The sequence below is a fragment of the Hyperoodon ampullatus genome, assembly GCF_949752795.1.
Source record: "Hyperoodon ampullatus genome assembly, chromosome: 17".
Classification (NCBI taxonomy): domain Eukaryota; kingdom Metazoa; phylum Chordata; class Mammalia; order Artiodactyla; family Ziphiidae; genus Hyperoodon; species Hyperoodon ampullatus.
The window spans coordinates 8,930,805-8,956,379 of record NC_136930.1 but is presented as its reverse complement, the minus strand read 5'-3'; the positions used below and the strand labels follow the sequence as shown (position 1 = coordinate 8,956,379).

General features: G+C 40.5%; 1 protein-coding gene across 1 annotated transcript; it reads left to right on the top strand.

The window, feature by feature from the left end:
- Positions 1-2,081: 2,081 nt before the first annotated feature.
- Positions 2,082-19,991, top strand: TTPA (alpha tocopherol transfer protein; the record flags this gene model as incomplete). Its single annotated transcript, XM_079722605.1, has 3 exons — positions 2,082-2,285; positions 9,423-9,576; positions 19,912-19,991. The coding sequence occupies 3 exons, from the start codon at positions 2,082-2,084 to the stop codon at positions 19,989-19,991; spliced, it is 438 nt and encodes a 145-aa protein (XP_079578731.1).
- Positions 19,992-25,575: the final 5,584 nt, after the last annotated feature.

Here is a 25,575-nt window from a genome sequence, read left to right as displayed (position 1 = left end):
CGCCCCCTTTATTGGGAGCATGGAGTCTTAACCACTGGACTGCCAGGGAAGTCCCTCTCACTAACCTTTCTGCCTTATTTCAAAATAGCAGATGCTAATTACTAAGAACAGGTAGAAAAATGTGTTTAAAAAAATTGAAAGAGAAGAAAATATGCTATATATACTCTTTCTTCTACTAGAGAAGACTGGCTTCCCTTGTAGTTCTCATTAGTCAGGGCTCCAGGTAAGGCTTTGCACAGTCTACACCTTTTGGCTAGTACTTTCTTCCTGATCTCCCCATCTCGCCCTCACCTGGCATACTTTCCCAATGCATCCACTAAGCCCAAGCAAATATCCCCTCTTTATGAAGCCTTCCCAGATGCCCTAGGCAGAGTCAGGAAGGCTTCCTCTGTGTTCTCTACAGCACTTTCTCTTTACCTCTTTCATGACAGTTTTCATGTTGAATTGTAAGCCTTTACTCCAATAGCTTTCCCTCTCACTCCAAGTAAAAATCAAAGCTTGGAATCTCTAGCCCTCATTTAAGTAAGTACCATAGCTTATTTACTGGATTCTGATGATTTATTCCACTGGCTTCCCAAGCCTGCTCCACCCGTCCCCCGCCCCGCCCCCAACCCTGGTCCAGGCTATCCCTGGTCCAGCCTCCTCACCCCTTGCAGGTGTTGATTCAAACATCACTGTAGGTGCTATCCTTCTTCACAGTTTTATGCTTCCCCAGAGCACTTATCACCACCTCTCATATTGTTTTATCGCTTATTTATCTCATTCCTTGTCTATCTCCCTCCACAAGAATCAAAGCCCCCAAGAAGAGGGTTTTCTCTGTTTTGTTTGCTGGTGGACTCTCAGTACCTGGAACAAGTTCTGGACACAGAAGCTGCTCAATAACTATTCTTTTCATGAATGAAATGGCAGTCTCTCTCACCTGCCACTAGACATCTTAAAGGCAAAGATTTGGTTTTATTTGTGCGATTCTAGTATTTACCTGTCGCATACCATATATTCAATAATAATTCGTCTCATGGGTTCCCCCTTGGGGAAACAGGTCAACTCTGGGATAGGACAGAGATCAAGAAAAGACCAATTTAACGACCTTTCTGGCTTCCACATCACTTTCCTGCTCCGTCTTCATTACCCAGGATCACTTAGATGAGGTCACATAAGGACTCTGGACTCTCTGTTGAGGGACTAGACATGGTGGTGAAGCATAACAGAGGAAGTATAGAGTGTTTAGAAAGATTTGGTTTTGGCACTTACTAGTCATTTATTGGTATATGTCACTAACAGAGTAAAGTGCCAAGAACTGAGAAGACTTTGCCTGGATTGGGAGGAAGGGGAAAAGCAGTGAGTCAGTGAAGGTGCCATTTTGGGATGTGTATTTTGGAAACCACTGTTGTAACACAGTTTGAGGCGAGGACTCAGTGTGAAGCCTTAATGGAAGGGGTAGGGAGAGGGGTTCCGCGGCGAGTCTGCCACCGAGATGTGAAGTGGTGGTTCTAAGGCTCCTTCCATCTCTGGGACAAGGAGGGAAGGAAGAAAGGGAGGGAGGGGGGAAGGAAAGGAAGGAAGGGAGGGAGGAAGGGAGGGAGGAAAGGAAGGAAGGGAGGGAGGGAGAGAGGAAGGAAGGGAGGAAAGAGGGAGGGAGGGAGGAAGGGAAGGAGGAAAGGAAGGAAGGGAGGGAGAGAGGAAGGAAGGGAGGGAGGGAGAGAGGAAGGAAGGGAGGGAGGGAGGAAAAGGAAAGGAGGGAGGGAGGGAGGGAGGGAGGGGAAAAAGCTAAGTACTCTAGCAAACTATTCTTAAAACAGCCAACCAATCACAATCAACTGAGGCAAACAAACCTTGTCATCTTCCCCTTGACGTCGAGCACCAGTGCCTTCCTTACTGGGCATGCTTGGGTTCCGACCTGCCTGAGCTTGCAGAGCGCTGAGCACGTCGGGGCTGCCACGTGGTTCGCGTGAGGAGCGGCCGGGCTCACCCCTGCAGGCGGGGCGGGCGGGGGGCGTGCGCGGGCTGCCCGCAGAGGAGGGGCGGAGGCGGGCCCGAGCTCTCCGCGGCGCCCGGGCCGCGGCGGGAGCGGGGCGGCGGGCATGGCGGAGGCGCGGCCGGGGCCGGCGGCGGGGGCGCAGCTCAACGGGCTGCCCGACCACTCGCCGCTGCTGCAGCCCAGCCTGGCCGAGCTGCGGCGCCGGGCCGGGGAGGCGGGCGCTCGGCCGGCGCGGCGGCCGCTCAGCGACGCCTTCCTGCTGCGGTTCCTGCGCGCCCGGGACTTCGATCTGGACCTGGCCTGGCGGGTAAGGGGTTCTCCCCGCCGGGCCGCACCCGGGGGACGGGCCGGGAAGCCGCGGCTGGGCCCGGACCCTCGCCGACGCCCGGCTCGCCGGCCGGACCTCGGCGGGGACGCGGCCCGAGCGCACCGCGCGGCGGGAGCGGGAGCTCTGAGGATTCCCGCGCTGGTCCTTGCAGTTTCTCTGGGTTGTGGAAACGGGAAACCTAGAAAAACGCTGGAGCCTCCTAGGGAGAGGGCCTATTTGACCCCAAGCACTGGAACTCTGCCCTGCACGAGTCTCCCGAACGTATAAAGTTTGGGGGAAATGCCTCACTCTCCGCGGCAGAGCGGGTGAGATAAAAGAAAATGACAGCTGAAAAGTGGGAAGCCTAGAGTTATTCCATCTTAGCAGGTAACTCGACGTTTGGTGGGGGAAATGAAATTGCCAGTAAAACTGAAGATCCAAAGCCAAATCCTAGCAAAAGAGTATTATTAATAGTAACACTGAAGTGTCAAGACGGTAAAGCAGTCCAGAGTGTTTTGAGTGGGAGGATGGGGATGAGGCGCTTCTTTTTTTTTGCGGTACGCGGGCTTCTCCCTGTTGTGGCCTCTCCCGTTGCGGAGCACAGGCTCCGGACGCGCAGGCTCAGCGGCCATGGCTCACGGGCCCAGCTGCTCCGCGGCATGTGGGATCTTCCCGGACCTGGGCACGAACCCGTGTCCCCTGCATCGGCAGGCGGACCCTCAACCACTGCGCCACCAAGCAAGCCCGGCGCTTCTTTTGTGGCTCCAGGTGTGTTATTACAGCTGGTTGAGAGCAGGGTGGTGGGAAGACAGGAATCAGAAAGAGGGGTACGACCTTGAGTTCTGGCACTTTGGACTCAGCATCCTCACCTGTTAAATAACGGTGAAAGGGCCTCCCGCGATGACTGGTTTCCAGGACTGAATATTAACCAGTTTAACGGAACAGGACGTACCCAGCACAGGGCCTGGCACTTAGGAAGCGCTCTGCAGTTGAACTTGATCTAGCCCTTTCTCCAAGTGGCTCGCTCAGTGTCACACGGCGAGCTGGGAGGCAGAGGAAGTATTATAGTGCAGAGTCCCAGCTGTCTCAGTATGAGGATTTTTGTTGTTGGTAACTAATTTTTAATTGGAAAAGTAAGAAGTACAGACGGTAAAAAAATAATAATCCATAAATAGTAAAGAATGCAAAGTAAGTTCCTAAAAGTAACTTTCTAAGGGAAAAAATTCCTCACCCCAGACCTTAGCTTGCCAGCCTCCTACCCAGTGGCAGTTACTGTTACCTGCCTCTTACCTTTCCAGGTGTAATCTACAGTCGCACAAGCATATGTATGTGTTTTAAATTTTGCCTTTTTAACATAATTTATCATAGAGATGAATCTGTTTCAGCATGTGTCTTATTCTTTTGGGGGCTGTGTACTATTGCATTGTCTCAATTTCTTATATTAAAATGTATTAACCAGTCTCCTGTATTGGACATAGGAATTGTCATCAGACATTGGCAATGCTGCTGTGCATGCTGTTCATTCCTTCATTCAATGATTATTTTTTGAATTTCTACAATTTGCTTGGCAGTTCACAAAACACAGAAACCGAGACAAATAGGGTTTCTTCCACATCAGCTGGGTATTCTAGTATGTCTTTGTCATTGTATCAATACAAAAATAGGAAAATCCTTATAGGGTAAGTTGAACTTGCACAATTGCTGGATGAAATGCAATGTGCATTTTCAGTGTCGATGAATAGACCAACTGTCCTCCAAAGTGTTTGCACTTATTTTATCACTTCTATATTATCAATACGTAATGGTGTCTTTCCCCGTATTATCACCCATGCTGTGTCACCAACCTTTATGATCTGTGTGTCAACCTGCTAGGAACTGTTTCTCATTATTTTAATAATAATGAGGAACTGGTTCTCATTATTATTATAATATGCATTTATTTAATTACAAGTGAGGTTAATCATCTTTCATATATTTAACATTTAAAAATTCCTTTCTAATTAACTGCTTGTTTTGCTATTTTCTTCCACGTTGTTTACATAAAATATAAAACATCTTATTCATATCTTCATGTATTAAAGAAAATAGGCTGTTGTCCTAGTTTGTGGTTCGTCTTTTGGCATCGTTAATGCTATTTTCTTTCTGTGAAGAATTTTAAAGTTTTTATGTAATCAAATGTATTGATTTGATTGTTCTGTGATTGCTTCTAGTTTCATAAGCTCTTCCCTTCTGCAAAATTTTCTCTAGTAATTTATGACTTCTCTTTTTTATGTTGGAGTTGTCGATCTACTGGACTTCATTTTGACATTAAGAATGAAATAGGAGCCTACCTATTTCTTTTCTTTTATCAGATGGCTACTAAGGTGTCCTCATACTTACTCAGCAGCTACTAGATATGAAGACACAATCTCAGGTCCAATGAAAAGTGTAGCTCTAATGGGGCGTTAAACATTTATAGGTAACTAACAATTACAAGTGTATAATTTACAGATTTCATTTTGGTTACTTTAAAAAAATTTTTTTTTTAAGTTTTATTTTATTTTTGGCTGCGTTGTGTCTTCGTTGCTGCGCGCGGGCTTTTCTCTGGTTGCGGAGCACCGGCTTCTCATTGCGGCAGCTTCTCTTGTTGCGGAGCACAGGCTCTAGGTGCACAGGCTCAGTACTTGTGGCGCATGGGCTTAGTTGCTCCGTGGCATGTGGGATCTTCCCAGACCAGGGCTCGAACCCATGTCCCCTGCATTGGCAAGCAGATTCTTAACCACCAGGGAAGTCCCCATTTTGGTTACTTTTTTAAAGTAATGTCTACTATGTATAAAATAGATAACTAATGAGAACCTACTGTATAGCACAGGGAACTCTACTGTTATCTGTGGTGACCTAAATGAGAAGGAAATCTAAAGAAGAGTGGATATATGTGTATGTATAATTGATTCACTTTGCTGTACAGTAGAAACTAACACAACATTGTAAAGCAACTTTACTCCAATTAAAAAAAGTAATGTCTAAATAGAAGATGAAATAAAATTTACCTCCATCCTCTGTGTTGTATATTTTTTTCCTGTATTATTTATTTTCCTGAATTGTTTTCATTGCATCATGTCTTTGAGGAGCTGGCTAGCAGGACTGTGTCCAAATCTACTGGATAGGAATCAAGTTTCTGTGAACCCTTTGCCCTATTTTTCTGCCAACTTGAAAAAGGGACAGTTAAGAGTATGAAACTGTTTTTTTTTCATTTTCCTCCACAGAGGCAGTTAATTCAGTTTACACTCCTTTATTTAAAATATGAAAGCCCTATCGTTTTAGTGTATGAAGAAACCTTGATAAGTCCCTCAGTTTTAATGAAGTTTCTCATTATTCTAGTTTTTGTATTTGAAGTTATAACAAATTAGTGACTTTGGTGAATTCTAATAGCTTTGGGAGTGCCAGCTACTTTGGTAAGTAGTGTTTACATGGATTATCTCATTATTTTCTCATTTTAGAAGGAACTGAGATGTAACGAGTAAGTAACTGTCCTAAATCGCCGTTATCAAGGGGTAGAGCAAGAATTTGAACTTGAGCTGAACTCAGGGGAGCCTGCACTCTCAAGTGAGCTGTACTTGCCGCATCTGTTTAAAACAACCAACCGTTAACCTCTGTCTGTTCTATATATTCTTGTGAATATACAGAATCTTATCTTTCACAAGTGAATATTCCTCCTTATATTTTTGCTCTATGTGATACGTTTTTTATTCTTTAATTATTTTTATAGTTTTCCCAAATACTTCAATGTTTTCAAAATTCCACTGACGCTCCCTGCTCATTTCCCACTAAATGCAGCTTCTTTTGTAAAATTCACCGAATCAAGTGTCAGTTTCAGACTCCGCTCTGCTTCTGGTAGCTACTACCCTGAAACAAATGTGTAATTTCTTCCAGTTTAGTTTTCTTACCAATAAAATGGGGTAACAATAGTTACCTCTTAGAATGGTCGAGAGCAGGAATTGAAATGATGCCATTAAACCCCAGAAAAGTGGCACAAATATGGTTGTAATTTTGTTGGAAAGTACACAAAAAATGTAAGGAGAAATCTACTCTGTTACAAAGCAGAGTTAAAATAAGCTGTAACTTTTTATATTTGTTTATTGCTAGTGGCGGTACAAAACAGGTGCCTTTCGGTAATGAATATTCACCCGCAGGCAGTTTTTTTTCTGCTGTGCACTTTATGTGGTTTGTTGGAGAATTGCTGGGTAGCAGTTTACGTCATTTACATAATTTATTTATGTCAACCAGACTTTTGAATTTATCAGTGGAAAAGTAATAATCAAAGATCCAGGTGTAGAGCCTTCAGTTTGCAAAAGTCAAGTGTCAAAAGTATGAGGGCAATTTGTGCATTTTTATCAAAGTCATTTTTTTCAAGCACGTGGATCCAGCTGGTTTAATCATGTATTAATTTATTCTTTCATTCAACACATTTACCTATCTCCTAAGTGCCCAGCACTCTGCAGAGACCAATAAGCTGAGGAACCTGCCTCTATTCCCTAAAAGATCCCTTTAAAAAAAAATTTTTTTTTAAATTTATTTTTGGCTGCGTTGGGTCCTCGTTGCTGCGCGGGCTTTCTTTTAGTTGCGGCGAACGGGGGCTACTCTTCGTTGCAGTACGCGGGCTTCTCATTGCGGTGGCTTCTCTTATTGCGGAGCACGGGCTCTAGGTGTCTGGGCTCCAGGAGTTGTGGTGCATGGGCTCAGTAGTTGTGGCTCATGGACGCTAGAGCACAGGCTCAGTAGTTGTGGCGCACGGGCTTAGTTGCTCCGTGACATGTGGGATCTTCCCAGACCAGGGCTTGAACCCGTGTCCCCTGCATTGGTAGGTGGATTCTTAACCACTGTGCCACCAGGGAAGCCCCAAAACGATCCCTGTTAATGAAGCTATAACTTTTATTATTCCATGGGAAAATAAAATTGTTATTTCTGTATTGGAGCTCCTATGCTGCTTCTGGTGTTTTGCTTGAATTAGAATTAAAAGGACTAGTTTTCCATCCGAGGGAACTATGAAAAAAGTAATGAACATTAAAAATGCTAGTAACACTTATTCTGATGCCCCCTAAGACAGGAGAAGGAAGAGAAATTCATCTTATAGAAGAGAATGAATATGTCAGGATCTACAAGGTGTCTTTTGTTCTTACTGCTTTTGGAATCTGCTATTTAGGTCACCAATTATTTCTTTGTTGGCAAATTTACTGACTTCTTTTCTTTCTAGCCTCTCTGTTGCATTTAACTCTTAGTAACATTCTCATTTTTTTTAACAGTTAGGGAAAGTTTCTTCAATGCGGAAATGACAGGGAGAAAGAAAGAGAAAGAGAGGGAAACAGTATCAGAGAGAAAGAAGTGAGGAGTAGACCAGCACAGATGCCTTTCCCTCCCTTCTGTACATTGTGGTGCCAGTTCTCCTGTGGTCCAACCAGATCCTCTCTTCCTCCAGCCACTCCCAGCCGTTGACCTCCCCCATGGCTTGGAATTTCACCCTTTACTTGGTTTTTTAAACTTGTTTTTGCAGTTTCTCCTCCAGATCATGACTACTTCATGATTACAGTTCTCGTGTTCATTCCAGTGACTCTCAAATGCAAAATTTGTCCTTTCCTTTCATCTGAACTTTGATTCCACGTTGCTAATAGATCTCTTTAAACTCAAAACAGATATATTGTCGTTTTAGAAAAACCGAGAATGCTGAAAATCATGGAAAGGTAAATTGAAATATAATAAATTTTAACTGTGTAATTTGATGTCAGTATTCTCCACAATACACTGACAATGTTTGTATTATTTGTAAATGCAGAGTAACCATTAGTGGGTTTTTTTTTGGAAAAAAAAAAAAGAAAATGCGGTGCTTTCAAACCATATTTTGCCAAGACCTAATATCCAGACAGACTGTTCCACAGGCTCTCCGAGGGCATACCACCGTTAACAAAGTCGATTTTTGTTGTTTTCTGTTAGTACGGTATAGAAATGTTCCTTTGTATCTTTTTTCTAGGAGAAAAAATAAAAACCAAAAATGTTTAGTTATCTTTAATATAAACCTGCACTAAAAACTCGGATGAGCAATTAATCTAAATAACTTTCCCTATTAAGAGAACAGCAAGGCTGACTACCACTCCTTATGCCCAGGTATGCTTTACTCAGAACCCTGCAAGACACATGTTGAGAAAACATGACTCCGCGGTTAAGTACATGCCAAGACCAAATGGGTAGTAGGTGGTGGAGTCAAGGTTTTCCTGAAGCAGCAGCAGCCTGTGTGCGAATCAAGCTCTTCACTACATAGCATGGCCTGTATGATCCAGTTGTCACCAGCCGGTGAGGTCCGAAGAGAGCAGGGATTTTATTCTGCCCACTGCTATACCTCAAGGGCCTCACTAAGTGTGTGGAACGTTGCAGATGCTCAAAAACATTTGTAGAGTTAATTCATCCGACTGATTCCTTTTCTTCCTTATTCACAAAGACTAAAATGTGGATGTTTCAGCCTTCTATTGCTAAGTAACAAACCAACCCCAAATTTAGTGGCTTAAACCACGGCTGTTTATTGTAATGTGCCACTTTGGGCAGGGCTCAGCGGGGATGGTTCGTCTGTGCTCCGCATTGCATGAGATGAGACCATGGCTGAGGTCAGGCTATCTGAGATGGCCTCTCGTTGTCCAGGGCCTCTCTCTGCAGAGATTCATTATTTAATAATCCTACGTGGTGTCTGGATCCCAAAAAGCAAAAAGAGAAGGTCTCAGGCTTCTTAACCAAGCACGGTGTCACTTCCATCAAAGCGAGACACGAGGCCAGCTCAGCTTCAAGAGGAAGGAATCAAATGGACTCCACCTGCTGGTGGAAGGAATGACATGCACACCAGGAGGGGAGGCATCGTTGACAGCTATCTTTGGGAGACTCTTTACCACAGGAGACAAATAAAAATTCCTCAACTTTGAATTTGTGACTAACTCCTATCAACTGAGATCCTGCATGAAGTGTGCTTTTAGCTTTTACAGCTAAAAAGATACCCCAGGTTAGAATCCTGACATAATACATGGCGAGGGCCCTACATAATGCCAAGGCTTTCCTATCGCTCTTAGAAAATGCTTACCATGTATGCTATCTGTAGATAAGTTTTATTTTATTTTCCAGTTACTAAAAAACTACTATAAGTGGAGAGCAGAATGTCCAGAAATAAGTGCAGATCTCCATCCTAGAAGCATTCTTGGCCTTCTGAAGGCCGGCTACGTCGGCGTCCTGAGAGCCCGAGACCCCACTGGCAGCAAAGTTCTGATTTACAGAATTGGTAGGTCACACACAGCACTTCCTCTTTTTTATTTTTCTTGACCGCCATATCGGAAGCTTCCATGAGTTCATATTTAAGAATTTAGCTTTTTAGGTTTTAACTTGGGTTTCATTTAGTCTTTAATAAATTTTTTTTTTTCAATTTTAATTTTTTATATTTTCTTGGCTGCACTGTGTGGCATGTGGAATCTTAGTCCCCCAACCAGGGATTGAACCCACGTGCCTTGCATTGGAAACCTGGAGTCTGAACCACTGGACTGCCAGGGATGTCCCTCATTTAGTCTTTAAGGTCCCCCAAATATAATAAAACTGGACATTGTGAGAAAATTATCCAAAACCAATGAAAATCCTACTTCTATTCTTCCACACAGTTAACTATATAAAATAAGAGGAAAAGAAAACAGAGAAGAGAAATAGGTGGAAAAGGTAAAAAACATCAAGGTAAAGTGTTTCAAAAATTCAAATAAGAATTCTGAACCATAATAATACAAGCTCCACGAGAGCATAGATTTTGTCTGTGTTCTGTTCGCTGAGGTTTCCCAAGCACCGAAACCAGGGCGTGGCACATGGTAGGTATTTATGAGACATTTTTGGAGTGAGTGACAGTGAACGGTGGTTGGGTCCTGCCCCAGGCTGAGGAGCGAGGGGCTCACTCTCCAGGCGGAGGAAGGGGCCGTGGGAAGCAGCACCCAGGCAAGCGTTAAAGAACCCTTGTTCCACGTTCCCCTCTTTCTTTTCACTGCTTCCTCTTTTCACCCCTAGGTCTTCCTAGTGTTTCCTGGAGGCTGGAAACCTATAGCTTCTGCCCCTCCCTTCGACCTGTGTGTGATTAAAAATGGCACAAAACAGAGGATTCACACTGTCCCCAGCATCCTTTCCTGGCCCGGTTGGAATGACAAAGATAACCAACATTTCATGAGCAGAATCTTATGAATTATCCTCTTACAGAAACGTTCACATCTGTAAATATTCTAGGGAACTTAAAGATATTTATAGATTTGCTTTTCCTGCCTGCTTATAGATAAGATACCTGCCTATAACTCAGCCCTTGGCTGTCTTGCAAGAAGATCCTGCATTTAGTTCTTGAAAAGGTAGCAGAAGACTAAGAAGAATGATTCTGTTTTTCTGCTCCAGCTTCTGCGTCAAATACAACTGGGTTAATCGTGACGTCGTTGTCTGTAAACCAGACGTGACAAGTGCTCTTCTGCCCTGTCGTTGCCTCACCGGTGTTATAGGAAGTTGCATGAGGTTCCCGAGTTCCTGAGGAGTAGAGTTGCCAGATTCAGTGAAGTATCTGTGTTTTATGTAGCAAGTGAAACTGTTTTATAAAAACTACAGTGTCCAGTTACATTTGAATTTCAGGTAAACAACAAATAATTTTTTTTAGTATGAATGGGGCATACTTAGACTAAAAAAATATATCCAGTTTATCTGAAATTCAGCTTTAATTGGGCTTCTTATATTTTATCTGGCAACCCTACTCAGGGGTCCCAGGAGCACAAGAAGGAAACCTACAGGTGATTCCTTCTGCGAGTATCCTGGCTCTGCACGCCTGGCTGGAGGTTTTTTGGGGTTTGCTCATGTTAAGAAGTAAAAATGAGACCTTAATAGTGAAAAAGCAAATGTGCTACTTTGATCAGAAACACCTTAAATAATAGAAGTCAACAGTCTTCTATTGTTTAGCGAGGGCCTCTTTTTTTTTTAACATCTTTATTGGAGTATAACTGCTTTACAATGGTGTGTTAGTTTCTGCTTTATAACAAAGTGAATCAGCTATACTATACACACAACCCCATATCTCCTCCCTCTTGCATCTCCCTCCCACCCTCCCTATCCCACCCCTCTAGGTGGTAAAAAAGCACCGAGCTGATCTCCCTGTAGCGAGGGCCTCTTGCAGTTATTAATTTATAAGTGTACTGTTTAACTCAAAGAGATTTTAAAATCAAGAAAACATATCAGTTTAGTGACGGTCAGGCAGGAGAGTATGCAGCAAATCTTCTGAGTGTTATGTAGACTAACATGTTACTCCAGGGCGGAAGGAGAAACTCAGAAGAGTTTTATGAGTAAAATGAAAGAATAGGATAAATTTATATTTATAAATTTTCTAAATTTAATTCAATTAATGGGAGGAACTAAAAAAAGGAAATCTGTGGTAGAGCTTTTTGGGTAGAACGTCAGCATAACTCCTTCCCTGGTACCATCTCTGTGCAGTGTAAGCAGTGAGAATGCAGAGAACCTTTTCCTCCAGTCCAGCAGGACAACCCAAGGTGAAACTAAATGTTTGCCATTATTGGCCTATAAGCCAAAGGATTTAATTTTATGCCTTTTGAGACTCACTACTGTACTACAGCAGCAAAAGTAAAATTTAGCAGCGAGCATTAAGTTTTGACTGGCTTGGTTCTCAGGAACACAGGTTCTAGGGCATGCTGCCTGGGTCGGAATCCCAGCTCTGCTACGTCTAACAACATGGAAAGCTGTGCAGCTATAATTCCACCTTCTCATCTGTCAAATGGGCATAGCAGAAACTTTCCTCATAGGGTTGCTGTGAGCATTAAATCTTGCAATACAGTATATATAAAATATAATTAGAAAATTACCTGGTATGTACTAAGCACTCAATAAATGTTAGATAGTTGCTGGAGAAGGAATTAAGAATGTACAGCAATTTTTTCTTTTGCCTTAAAGGAGCTTAGAGTCTAGACCAGCAATGTCCAGTAGAACTTTCTATGATGGTGAAATTGTTCTCAGTAGCTACTAGCCGCATGTAGCTGTTGAGCACTTGAAATGTGGCTTGCAACTAAGAAGCTGAATTTTTATTTTATTTACTGTTAATTATTTTGAATGTTAATTAATTTAAATTTACATAGCCACATATGGCTAATGGCTACTATTTGGACAGCACAAGTCTAGACAACTATGCTGGTGGGCTCAGAAATTTAGGTCAGTCACTATTTTCTGAACTGCAGACTTTCAGTCATTCTGTTTATATTTTGCACCATTGTAGCTTTCAGCCAGTGTCTGAAGTCATACAGTATACGTGAACTGGTTTATCCATGGATTGATTATTCAAATTCTTACCAGGAATCTGAGGCTTTTAAAAATAAAGGGCAATTCCATTGTACCTTTCTAGGAATACCTCTAATTATCCCTTCTCTTTCTTCATCTCTAGATTTTTCCTTGCTATTACACACTATCCATTAACATTTAGATCTGTTAGGATCAGCCATCCAAAAGCTCCTTAATCCCGTAAGACCCTCCAGCCTCCACCCTAGCCGTCTCCCCACACCTCTCATTCTCAGCCACATTTTTAGAGTTAGTTATGTTCACCATCCACATTTTCTCACAGGTCCTCTCAACGCCCCCTGGTCTGGTTTCACTGCCACCTCTCTGGTGAAATGACCTTAGCAAATCATCGGTGACCTTTCCACCAAATCTAATGGATGTGTTTAGTGCTATTTCACTTGACCTCTTTACATAGCAAACCTCTTCCTCTTTTTTGAGGTATCTGCCTCCCTTCTCTGATGCCACATTCTCCTAGTGTTTTCCTCCAACTTAACTGTTTCTTCTTAGTCTCCTTTGCTGGCACTATGTATTCTACTGTAAATTCCAAAATTCTTTAGGACATTGGCCTCAGCCTCCTCTTCTTAAGCTACTTACCTCTCTACCATAACAGAGAGAAACATAAGTCCATGGTACTCCCTGCTATAGACCTATAAGCACAGAAACTCTGAGATTTGTATCTTCACCCCCATTATCTCTTTGTCCCCAAAGCTCCGTACGACCAGTTCCCTATCTCAGCTGTATCCGACTGGACATCTCACAGTCACCGTTCTAAAGTGTTCAAAACTGCCCATGATCCTTCCTTCCTAAACACTTTTCTTGCAGTGTTTCCTATCTCAACAAATGGTACCACCATTCTACCCAGTTGTTCAAGCCAGAAACTTTGGTATTTTTAGAATTTTACCATTCCTTAGTCATGAATCTTTTTTTTTTTTAACCCTTCATCTTGTTAGGTATTGCATGAACCTTGTAATCTGAAAATTTGCATCTTTGTCCAGCTTTGGAACAATTTTCTCTTCTGTTACTATTCCTTTCTCCTCTGTTCACTATTCTCTGTATTTTTGCCTTCCAGAACTCTAATGAGTTGGATTTTGAAACTTCTGGATCTAGCTGCATGTCTGTTAACTTTTTATTCATACATATTGACTCCTGGGTCTTCTGTGTTGAGACTGAGAGACTTCCTCAGCTTATGTTCCAAACTATTATTCACTCGTTGGCTGTGTCTTTTCTGACATTTATCCCATCAACTGAGATTTGCTTGAAGTGTCATCTTTTTATTTCCAACATCTCAACTGATTCTTTTTCATAATAGGCTGTTCTTATGACAATAGCCTACGGTGTCTTTTTTTCCTCACTGAAACAATTTTGTTTCTTTTAATGTTTCTTGCTTTATTAGCTGTTTCCTTCCGTTTTAGTGCCTTTGTCTACTGAGTTTGGATCCTCTCTTCTTTGTGTGTCTGTGTCTTTAAAATTATTAAAATTCTTCGTGGTTGAATATCTTTTTTAAAGATCACCTGCTTGCCTATCCATTACTGTCAATTTTGCATGACGTGGCCTGCCCCAGGACTGGTGGGGGAGGGGAGAGGACAAGAACTCAGTAGCTCCTCTTCTTAGCACAGGTATTCCTTGTTTTTCCTGGGTGCGGGGAGCTGGCTACCCGAGTGCTTCCCTGACTCGGCTTTCCGAGCGCACACTTCTGTTCTAGCCTATATGGACGTGCCTCTCCTACACGCTGCTCGTCACGGAGGGTGTCAGAGAGACCCACCTGCCTGTCTACTCCTCGCGCATTTCCCTTAGCGGCAGCCTCTGTGGTTACGATGGGGCCGTAGCTATTCTTCATAATCCAGAGCCTTGCTTTTCCCATTTGCAATACCTTCGAGCGTGGAGCATACCCAGAGGCATTCCCACCTTCAGCCACAGCTCCATCCTGCATATTTTGGGCTGTAGTTTCCTCTGGCCATCAAATCCAGGCTGCATTTATTCTCTTATTTTCTCCATGCTCTTAAGAATCTGTTCTTTGCTAGGGATTGGAGGGAGGGAGGGAGGGAGACACAGGCACATGTTCTTGGACCACCAATTTGATCTGTTACTCAATTCATGATCTTTGTACGTGTTTTATTTCTATTGATCCTTTAAGTCTAAAAAGAATTCGTTTCCTTTTGTAAATCTTTCTGATTCTTTACACAGTGCTGAGATATGATTTTTTACATTTTTTTTTTTTTTAGCACACTGGGACCCAAAAGTTTTCACAGCTTATGATGTGTTTCGTGTAAGTCTAATCACATCCGAGCTTATTGTACAGGAGGTAGAAACACAACGGAATGGAATCAAGGCTGTCTTTGATTTGGAAGGCTGGCAGTTTTCTCATGCTTTTCAAATTACTCCATCCGTAGCCAAGAAGATTGCTGCTGTTCTTACAGTAAGTGTGTATTTTAACTGTTTGGGATAATACTTCCAAATAAGAGATACAAATTTAGTTATACGTTAAAGAGAAGGGATAGTACATTTATTAGAAAATTAAATAAAATTTTAGAAATGATACATAGAATTCAATAACGGTAAGAGGAAGTAAAGTGTTATGAATTTAAAAAGAAAGAATGTTGCAACAAACTGTGAAAATATGTTCAAAATTTCTAACCACAGAATTCATATATTTAAACAATAATGTGGTGATTTTATCTTTCAGTCACTAAAATTTTCTTCCTAAATTAAAAATTGACTCAAAAAATAATATTTATAACAATGATACAACAAAATGTCATGTAGGTTTTGGTTGGTATAGATTGATACAGTTCTTTCCGGGAAAAAAAAAAAAAAGTTTTAAAAATGGCCATCATCTTTGACCCAGTAATCCTGCTTTTGGAAACCTAGCCAAGGAATAATCTTAAATATAGCAAAGACTTTGTGTAGAATAATAATAGCTTACTGTGTGCCAGGTATTTTGCTAAGTGTTTCAAGTGCATTACCACTTAATGGCTACACCAAAGCTTATGACATATGACTATTAATTTTTCCACTTTACAAATTATTTTACTATGTCAGAGAGGTGACATAGCAATGCCCAAGCATACACATTTTGTCAGCAGTGAAACAGGGATTCCAATCTAGGATATCTGAAGATAAAAGCTGTACTTAGAACCACCATTGCTTCTATTCGTAAAGATAGTTACTATAGCATCAATTTTTTAAAAATAAATTTATTTATTTTATTTATTTTTGGCTGTGTTGGGTCTTCGTTGCTGCGTGTGGGCTTTCTCTAGTTGCAGCAAGCGGGGCCTACTCTTCGTTGCGGTGCACGGGCTTCTCTTTGCGGTGGCTTCTCTCGTTGTGGAGCACGGGCTGTCGGTGCACGGGCTCAGTAGTTGTGGCGCATGGGCTTAGTTGCTCTGCGGCATGTGGGATCTTCCCGGACCAGGGATCGAACCCATGTCCTCTGCATTGGCAGGTGGATTCTCAGCCACTGCACCACCAGGAAAGCCCCCTATAGCATCAATTTTTATAGAAGAAAATTAGAAACAGCTTATTTGTCCAGAAATAGGAAAAGGGTTACTTAAATAATGGTACATCCATTTGATGGATTATAGCATCAATATTAAAGCTCACAATGTTTACAAAAATTGTATTATGTCAGTGAAACAAAACGGGGTGCAAATTATTTAGAGAGCATATTAGCAATTATGTTTAAAATAAAATTATTCATAGAAAGAACCTGAAAGGAAAAGTCACAATTGATAACACATCTCTAAAAGCTATGTGCAGAAAAAAAAAAAAAAAAAAGTTTTGCATGAAAGAAACTTGGCAGGAAAAATCTCTATATTAACAACACATCTTTGGGTAGGGAAACTACTGATGAGGTTTTTCTTTGAACCCTTAACATTTTAAACCTTAGAAAAAAGCCGATATTACTTTGATGTGAAAGACTTATACCCGTGTCAAAAGTTTAAAAGTGTGTGTTTATTGTACTATTCTTTCAAATTTTACGAAAGTTTGATTTTTCTTCCTCAAAATAAAAATTTGAGGGGAAAGGTTAAATATCCAAATGACTCATTGATTTTTCAAAAGCACATTTATATGTGATTGGGGAAGATATTTTCTGTGTCCTGCTTATGAAAGATGCAGGTATTTCTTAAAATACTTTGCCTAAACTACAAGGTGAAACCTTTTTAGAGACCTTTTCTTAATCTAGGGACAGTGAACTATAAAGCAGGCTATTGTGTTGATGGAATAATTTTGAAAATAAAATCACACTTTAGGTGTTGCTGTAAGTTTAGCAAGTGTTCAAAGAAGGGGCTTGTCGATAGGATTACATATTGATTTATGCTTTGTTATTAACAAGACATTTTCTTTATTTTCAAAGGATTCCTTTCCATTAAAAGTTCGTGGTATCCATCTGATAAATGAGCCAATAATTTTCCATGCTGTCTTTTCCATGGTTAAACCATTTCTGACTGAAAAAATTAAGGAACGGGTAAGTAAAATATATCCAAGTCACTATTCTTCTGTACCAAATGTTCCACTCCTTTGTTATTTAAAACTTGCTCTCTTATTTCCACCCCTCCCCACAACACACACAGCATTGTCCCAGTGTTTTGAATATTTATCTAACAACCCAACTACTTTTATAAAATTTCTTTTTAGTTTTGAAAAATCAAGTTAGTGAGGCTGTGGAAAAACTGGACCTCTAACACATGGCTGGTGAAACTGCAAAATGATATATTCCCTATAGGGGGCAGTGTGGTCATAGTTATCAAAATTACAGCCTTCACATTTCTGGGATTTTTATCCTACAGATATACATGCTCATAAACAAAATTACATATACAAGGGGATTCATTGTAGCAAAATATTGGAAACCACCCAGTTTTCATCATGAGGGAACTGGTTAAATAAACTGTGATGAATCTACACAATGGAACACAGTCAGATTTGCAGGATGTATTGTGAAGGGAAATAAGAACATGCAGAATAGTGTTTATACTATCTTTTGTATAAAAAGGGAAGAAATCAGAATCTATAGTTATATTCGCATAAAAGTTATTTTTAAAGGATATGCAAGGAAACAACCAAAGTGGTTACCTGTATGGAACAAAAGAGAGGTATGGATGGGGTAGCTGAGGATATGGTTGGGAGGAAGACATCTCACTATGGATCTTTTATCTTGTTTTGATTTCTAGCCGTGTGAATGTATTATCTATGTAAATAATAAATATGCTTAAATTAGACATGTGTAACTGAAAACCATAGTACCCAAGGTATGTGACTTAATGTCATGTTAGTTAAAGCAAATAGATTTGATGTTGTTTTTTTTTAATTTATTTATTTTATTGATTTATTTTTGGCTGCGTTGGGTCTTCGTTGCGGTGCGCGGGCTTCTCATTGCGGTGGCTTCTCTTGTTGCAGAGCATGGGCTCTAGGCATGTGGGCTTCAGTAGTTGTGTCATGCGGGCTCAGTAGTTGTGGCTTGCAGGCTCAGTAGTTGTGGCTTGCTGGCTCTAGAGCACAGGCTCAGCAATTGTGGCGCACGGGCTTAGTTGCTCCACGGCGTGTGGGATCTTCCCGGACCAGGGATTGAACCCGTGTCCCCTGCATTGGCAGGAGGATTCTCAACCACTGCGCCACCAGGGAAGCCCGATTTGATGTTTTTTTACCTATCTTGCGGAGTCTTATCTCAGGTGAATATCTAATATTACTTGGGATTTTTCAAGTGTTGACAATAGAGTGTGAGTTCCCAAACTGGCAACCACTCTTCTGCATGAATCTGTAGAGGATAATTTTTAGAGCATTTATTTAGACAAACGTTGGCAACATCTAATGCATGAACACAAACAGGTTTTAAAGGCTTTGACAATTTAAGTCTCAAAAACTATTTAAATAGAAATACTGGTAATGTGAGTGATAATAGCATATTTGGAATGTTACAAAGTATATTCTTTCATACTAAGAAAATGTAACATCTTGCATCTGGTCAGAAAATGATGACCCTAGAGCTTCTTTTGAGGTTTTCCAGTAGGTATTTCTGTCTGTCTTCAAGAAGAACCGCCCCTATGGAAGATTCTTTTATTCTTATAAAAGCCGGGTTCTTTTGTTTATTCTTTTTTTCCTCTCTTCAGTATAGCTTGACAATCGCTGGCCATCTTCTGTTGAATGCTGACAGACATAAAAATAAGTATTTCTATTTTGGGTTATATTCTGGACCAAAAAACGAATACAACAATAAACTGAACCTAATAAACAGGAGAACATGAGCAAGAAGAGAAGAAAAATTTTAAATTGAGAAGTGAAGCATTTCAATGAAAGTTAATTGACATGAAACAGACTTGCCAAAATGGGGAGGGCAGGGAGGACCAAATCTAGCCACTTTCTCTCTTTAAACATTTTGGCAGTACTCTATGAATGATTTTATTTCTCCCTTCCTGAAGAGATAGTTGAATTTCTTTTCAATTAGCTGGTAATATTTTAAACATTTCAGAAAAAAATCAAGGATTGGGACTGCAAGGTTCCTGAGTGCAAAAAACTTGTTTCATTCATCTTTCAGTCTTCATATCCTAAGCACATAGTAGGTGCTTATTAAATGATTGTTGAATGTACAGATGAATCCTAGCAGATGAATAAAGATATTTATGTATTTATTTTTAACAAGATGTGCTTTTAATCAAAGGTTCCAAGTCTTTATTTTAACTTCAGGACATTATATGATCAATTTTTATAGTTTAAAATGTTCAAAAATTTAAAGTTCTCAACCATCATAATTTCTCTTAATTTTTTATTAGCCAAGACTATCTGTCAACTGTACCACATAAATTATTCCCTGCGTACCTGATTGTGTGCTCAAATATATGCTTTTATTTAATATGAACTAATAAAAGGAAGAACATTTTTATCATCTACAGAACCATCCCAGGATATTCGATCTTTTGCTAAGAATCGCCTGTACATTAGGGAATAGAATGTATAAAATGATTTTATTTAGAGTTTTAAAAATCTACTTTTGAAAGAAAAAAGAATAGCTTTTTGTAAATATTGTATAGTTATAAGGATGCAAATATAAGAAAACAGTAAGATGATCAGATTCATAAGCAGTACAATCTAAACATAAGTAAAATTATTAGCTTCATAAGCAGAGGAATAAATGATGTATCAATAGTATCTATACATGCACTCCTATCTTACAAGTGATGAGAGCACCTTATCTTACAGTGTTGATTTTCCATTGGAAATGCATCTGATATACTGAGAGGCAGAGGGCATACCTTCTAAAACATTTTGGCTGTTTCAGATTCATATGCATGGGAACAATTACAAACAAAGGTTACTTCAGCATTTCCCAGACATTCTTCCAGTGGAATACGGTGGTGAAGAATACTCCATGGAGGACATTTGTCAGGAGTGGACAAATTTTATAATGAAGTCTGAAAATTATCTCAGCAGCATTTCACAGACCGTTAAAGGAGAAGTTATTTAATGTGAAAGACTTCCTAATTAAAAATACATGAGTAAGATCCTACCTGGTTATATGAATGAAAGAAAAAGAATTATTAAACTAATGCTTTTCCGATTTTTTTCAATGTAAAAATCTTCTAACTTGAGCAACATGGGTATTTGGGAAATTTCTTTACTTTTTAAATATCTTTTCTTTACCTTTAAAGTAATTAAATATTATTATACCTTAAAAGCATAAAAGAGGTTCCTGATTTTTGCACTTGGAAGAAAGTTATCTCTAAAGTATCTTTTCATGCGCACTTTGGTGTGTTTCTCAAAAGTTTTATTTTAAACAATTTTTCTGGTCACACTGGTTTGATTATAAATGAATAAATAGTCCACTGAAAAGAAATATTAGCACAAATCAACTGATTATAAAAATCTATTCATACTCATTTTGGGTGCGTGTCAGATAGACTATAATTCAGATTAAAATCTGAATACAGTTTTATATAGTTATTTCTGTGGGCCAGCAAGGTAGTTCACCTCAGGGAAATTCTATTTTACCATATTTGCACAATAGAAACTTTTGATTGAAGGGTCTGTATGCCATAAACTCTTATGTGTAGCATCAATAGGTCTCTATGAAATTATTCATGTTGATACAGTTAACTACATAGAGATTCAGAGGTGGAATAATATTTGGTTGCCGTATACGTGGACTCTATTTTTAATTGAACAGTAACACAACTACACAAGGGAAAGGAAATGTTTACATTTTAAAATCACTGTCAACTACATCTGGAACTTTTCAGATTATGCATGAAGAAATTTGGGTTTTACTGTATTATCAGAACATTCTAGCCAAATCCTACAATTCATATTTACTTTAAAAAAAATCAGGAGTTAAAATGTGCTGTTTGTACTGTAGCTATGTTAAAGCATATTTCATTTATTGAGAAAGATATGTCAATATAGCTTTCAACTTATAACAATTTTTATAGTATTTTATAATTTTTAAATTTTATTTTAAACTTAAAAATGAAAGAACACAGTGTACAAAATTTGTTAAACATTTTTTAGCTTAGTTGGGTTTCAACATTAATCATACAATAGTAACTTTGTGAAAGAATATGTAAAGGGTGTTTTTCTTTATAAGAAAATTATTCTAATCAGATGAGCTGAAACTTATGATTCTCTGTACATATATCTGTGAAAAACTGAAAGTGTGAATGTTCTTTAGAGAATGTGTTTGATTTTGATTTAGCATTGGGAAGGTAACTTTACATTATAAATTTAATTTAAAATATTAGATCATGCCTGTTTTCTAAAAAATGTTAAAATCTTCTTTACAAAATCATACAATTTAAAATTGTATAATTAAAAATGACAGCAGAATAAAACTATTTTAAAAGTATAAATAATAGCAACAACAAAAAGTTCTAGTTTACCCAACTTTTATTCCTAGAAGGTTTACATCACAAAGTTCCACTTCATTCACATTTGGGTGCTTAAAACACTTTCTTCGGACTCTGTGAAGGAATGATTACTTTAGCACAAGAATAAAGGATAGTATTTTAAAATGTCTTTTAAATATGATTCATTGATGATGTTACTAACAGTAAATAGAATTAAAATAAGTCAATCAATAGAAGTACATTTCATAATAGGACGTTGAATTTTTTATGAAATGCAGCGATTCACTGAAGAACATTAAAAGAACAATGTAAAATGAACAGGCAGTTTTATAAGGTGGCAAGATAAATAACTATTGAATTGTCTCTATTACTTTACTGTAATTGCACCAGAGGTGCCTTTTAAAAGATTAACTCTAACATGTGCTCATTGTGTTACTGAACTGCCCGATAATTTGTTTTAATATTGTTCAAAACAAAATAAAGACCTTTCACACAAACTATAGCTGTTTGTTTTTCATTTTTAAGTATGAATATTAGGCATTCTTTTTCAAAAACTGCTTTTCCTTACAGAAGAGGTTAAGAAAACAGTATCGCATCTAGTTGTCCATTACAAAAACGCCAGTGTTTTCTTTAAACGTTTCAATTGCAGACTGGCTTTCCTGCTGCTCAGTTCAATACCATCTTCCCCTGTCTTCTTGTGCTGAAAGGGACCCAAAATTAACTTCATAAAACTAAGCCATGCATACTTCAGAAGTTAAAACTTCTAAGTGAGAAAAGCCAGAGTGTGTCACTAAATCAGATAATTGGATTCTGAAACTGCTATGAGCCCAGATCATGATTTCATTTGTCAAATTATGTTTTCCGGGCTTCCCTGGTGGCGCAGCGGTTGAGAGTCCGCCTGCCGATGCAGGGGACACGGGTTCGTGCCCCGGTCCGGGAAGATCCCACATGCCGCGGAGCGGCTGGGCCCGTGAGCCATGGCCGCTGAGCCTGCGTGTCCGGAGCCTGTGCTCCGCAACGGGAGAGGCCACAACAGTGAGGCCCGCGTACCGCAAAAAAAAAAAAAAAAAAATTATGTTTTTCTTACAGAAATAACACTTAAGTCCTAGAGCTAAAAATATCTTTGTCTCCCACCTAAATTAAGCCAGTAGCTCACGAAACAGGTCAAACATACAGACAAACTCAAAACTCAACAAACTAGTAAGGTGGTGGTGTCTGAAACACTCCTTCCTGGCCTATGTGTTGAATTTTGCCCCACCTGGATGCTGTGGAGGAATTACAAGTTACAAAGATTAAACCAGAAAGATGGCAGTAAAATGAGGATCGGCAGCAGTGCGTCCCCACTAATGTCTGGCTGGCAAGGGCACATCCCATCCTTCTCCCTCCCCCACAGCGAGCACTTGATTGACTGCTCGCCTCTTCTCTATCCAAGTCAAGCATATCAGTCTATTAAATATCTACTTTTGATAACACTGTACATTGAATTAAGTACTATAGTGAATAGAAAAACTAATTGGATGCTACCTAGACGAGAGAAAATACTTATCTAAAAGAGCCAGGTAGGACTTCCCAGGTGGCACAGCGGTTAAGAATCCGCCTGCCAGGGGCTTCCCTGGTGGCGCACTGGTTGAGAGTCTGCCTGCCAGTGCAGGGGACATGGGTTCGAGCCCTGGTCTGGGAAGATCCCACATGCCGCGGAGCAACTGGGCCCGTGAGCCACAACTACTGAGCCTGAGCGTCTGGAGCCTGTGCTCCGCAACAGGAGAGGCCGCGACAGTGAGAGGCCCGCGCACCGTGATGAAGAGTGGCCCCCACTCGCTGCAACTGGAGAGAGCCCTCGCACAGAAACGAAGACCCAACACACCCCAAAATAAAAAAAATAAAAAAATAAAAAAAATCCACCTGCCAATGCAGGGGACATGGGTTCTAGCCCCGGTCTGGGAAGATCCCACATGCCACGGAGCAACTAAGCCCGTACACCACAACTACTGAGCCTGCACTCTAGAGCCCGCGAGCCACAACTACTGAGCCCGCATGCCGCAACTACTGAAGCCCGCATGCCTAGAGCCTGTGCTCCGCAACAGGAGAAGCCACCGCAATGAGAAGCCCACACACCACAACAGAGAGTAGCCCCTGCTCGCTGCAACTAGAGAAAGCCCGTGCGCAGCAAAGAAGACCCAACGCAGCCAAAAATTAATTAATTAATTAAAAAATAAATGGATATTTAAGGGAAAAAAATACTAAAATAGCCAGGTAAAGTGCAGTACAGGTTCCTCCTGGTATCTGAGAGTACAGCTTTCCTACCAAACCTTGCTTAAGCCAAAATGGGGTAACACTAACGGATGCACAAAATAAAGAGAGAAAGCACAGGTGCTCATAGACACAGTTCAAAGCTATGGATGCTGGATGCTGAGATGCTAAGTGTGGTTCCAGGAAGGAGCCTGGCAGTGTCACTCTCACTGCTCTGGGTGGTGCCGCCTCTATAATGGCAAAGCAAACACTGAGCGCTATTTTGGCTTTTAGCCTTTTTTGTAAAAGCAAAAATCCTTGTGGGATTTCTTTCGGTTAGTGAAAACAGGTACTAATGTAGGTTTTTGCAAAAGTGAAGTGGTGTAAAGCAGCCTTTCGAAAAGCAGCGGATACCTGTATAGTGTAAGAATCTTTAGAGTGGTTGCAATAAAGTGCTTTAGGAGTTTACCAGAAGGAAAGATCATTTCCACCTGGGGATCTAGAGGATGTGTTTTTAGCGGAGGTACTATTTGAAGCACAGCCTTTAAGAAGAATGGACTCCCCCAGAAAGCAATCAGAAGTGAGGAGAGGGAGGCTAGTCCAGGCAAAGAAATGGCATGAGCAGAGACTCAGAGATCAGAAAGAGTAGGTCACGTCTGAGAAATCGCACGTAGGCCTATATTTTTGGAGGGAGGGCAATGCTACAGGAGTGTGGGCCTTCTGTCTAGAAGGATGCTTGGGAAACAAAATATGGGAAGCCTTGAATGTCAGCTGAAGGGCACTCAAATGTATGAATTGCTTATTTTGTGCCAGACCCTATATTAGATTCACATACATGTCATTCAATCTTTGCGGAAAAAAAGAAGTAAGTGGCATTATGCCTGTTTTTACAGAAGAGAACTCAACTCTGAAAGTGTCCATTCCTTGCTCAGAATCACAGGGCTAGTAAATGCCAGAATCATACTGAACTCGGCTGGCCTAGCTGTAAAGTCCACGCTCTCTGCAACACCACCATGTTCTAATAGACCCAATTCCACAGGCCACAGGGCTCAATGGCCACCAGATTCTATCAGTCCTACCTGCAAATATCTGACCATGACCCATTTCTAAGGCTAATCATCTCTCATCCTACCTGCTGTCATAGCCTCTCTTGTTAGACTACCAGCTTCTCACTGGTCCTGCCTTTATATACCCCTCCACTGCTGGAGTTATTTTTCTGCAAGATTTCATTCTCTGAACTTTTGGCAGAGCAACACTGCATGCGGGTAAATTACTAATTGGCACCTGAGGCCCTTCACGATGAGGCCCAATCTGTTTTTCCATCCTTAAATCGCAGGACTCCTAACCCCACGTATACGCTAGGCACACCAACCTTTTTTTTTTTTTTTATTGCAGTATAATTGTTTTACAGTGTTGTGTTAGTTTCTACTGTACAGTGGAGTTCCCTGTGTTATACAGCAGGTTCTCATTATCTGTTTTATACATATTAGTGTATACATGTCAATCCCAATATCCCAGTTCATCCCACCCTTCCCTTCCCCCCTTGGTGTCCCTTTGTTCTCTACATCTGTGTCTCTATTTCTAGGCACACCAACCTTTTCCAAAAATACCACCCTTTCTACACAAGACCTCTCAGAATCAGCAGCAAGGGGAAGGGGCAAGGGAGATGAAGTGTGTGTATTTTGTATTCTGGCCAAAATTCCTCAGAAATTACTCTAATCCCTACATTGTTCTGAGACAAGTTATGTTTGTTTGACAAGATCAACAAACACAGACCTTTCTCTTCTGCCCAGACCTGCTGACAAAGTCTCCAATTTCCTGCTCTATGTCTCATTAGTAATTAGCTATGATTAGAACGACTTATCATGACTGGT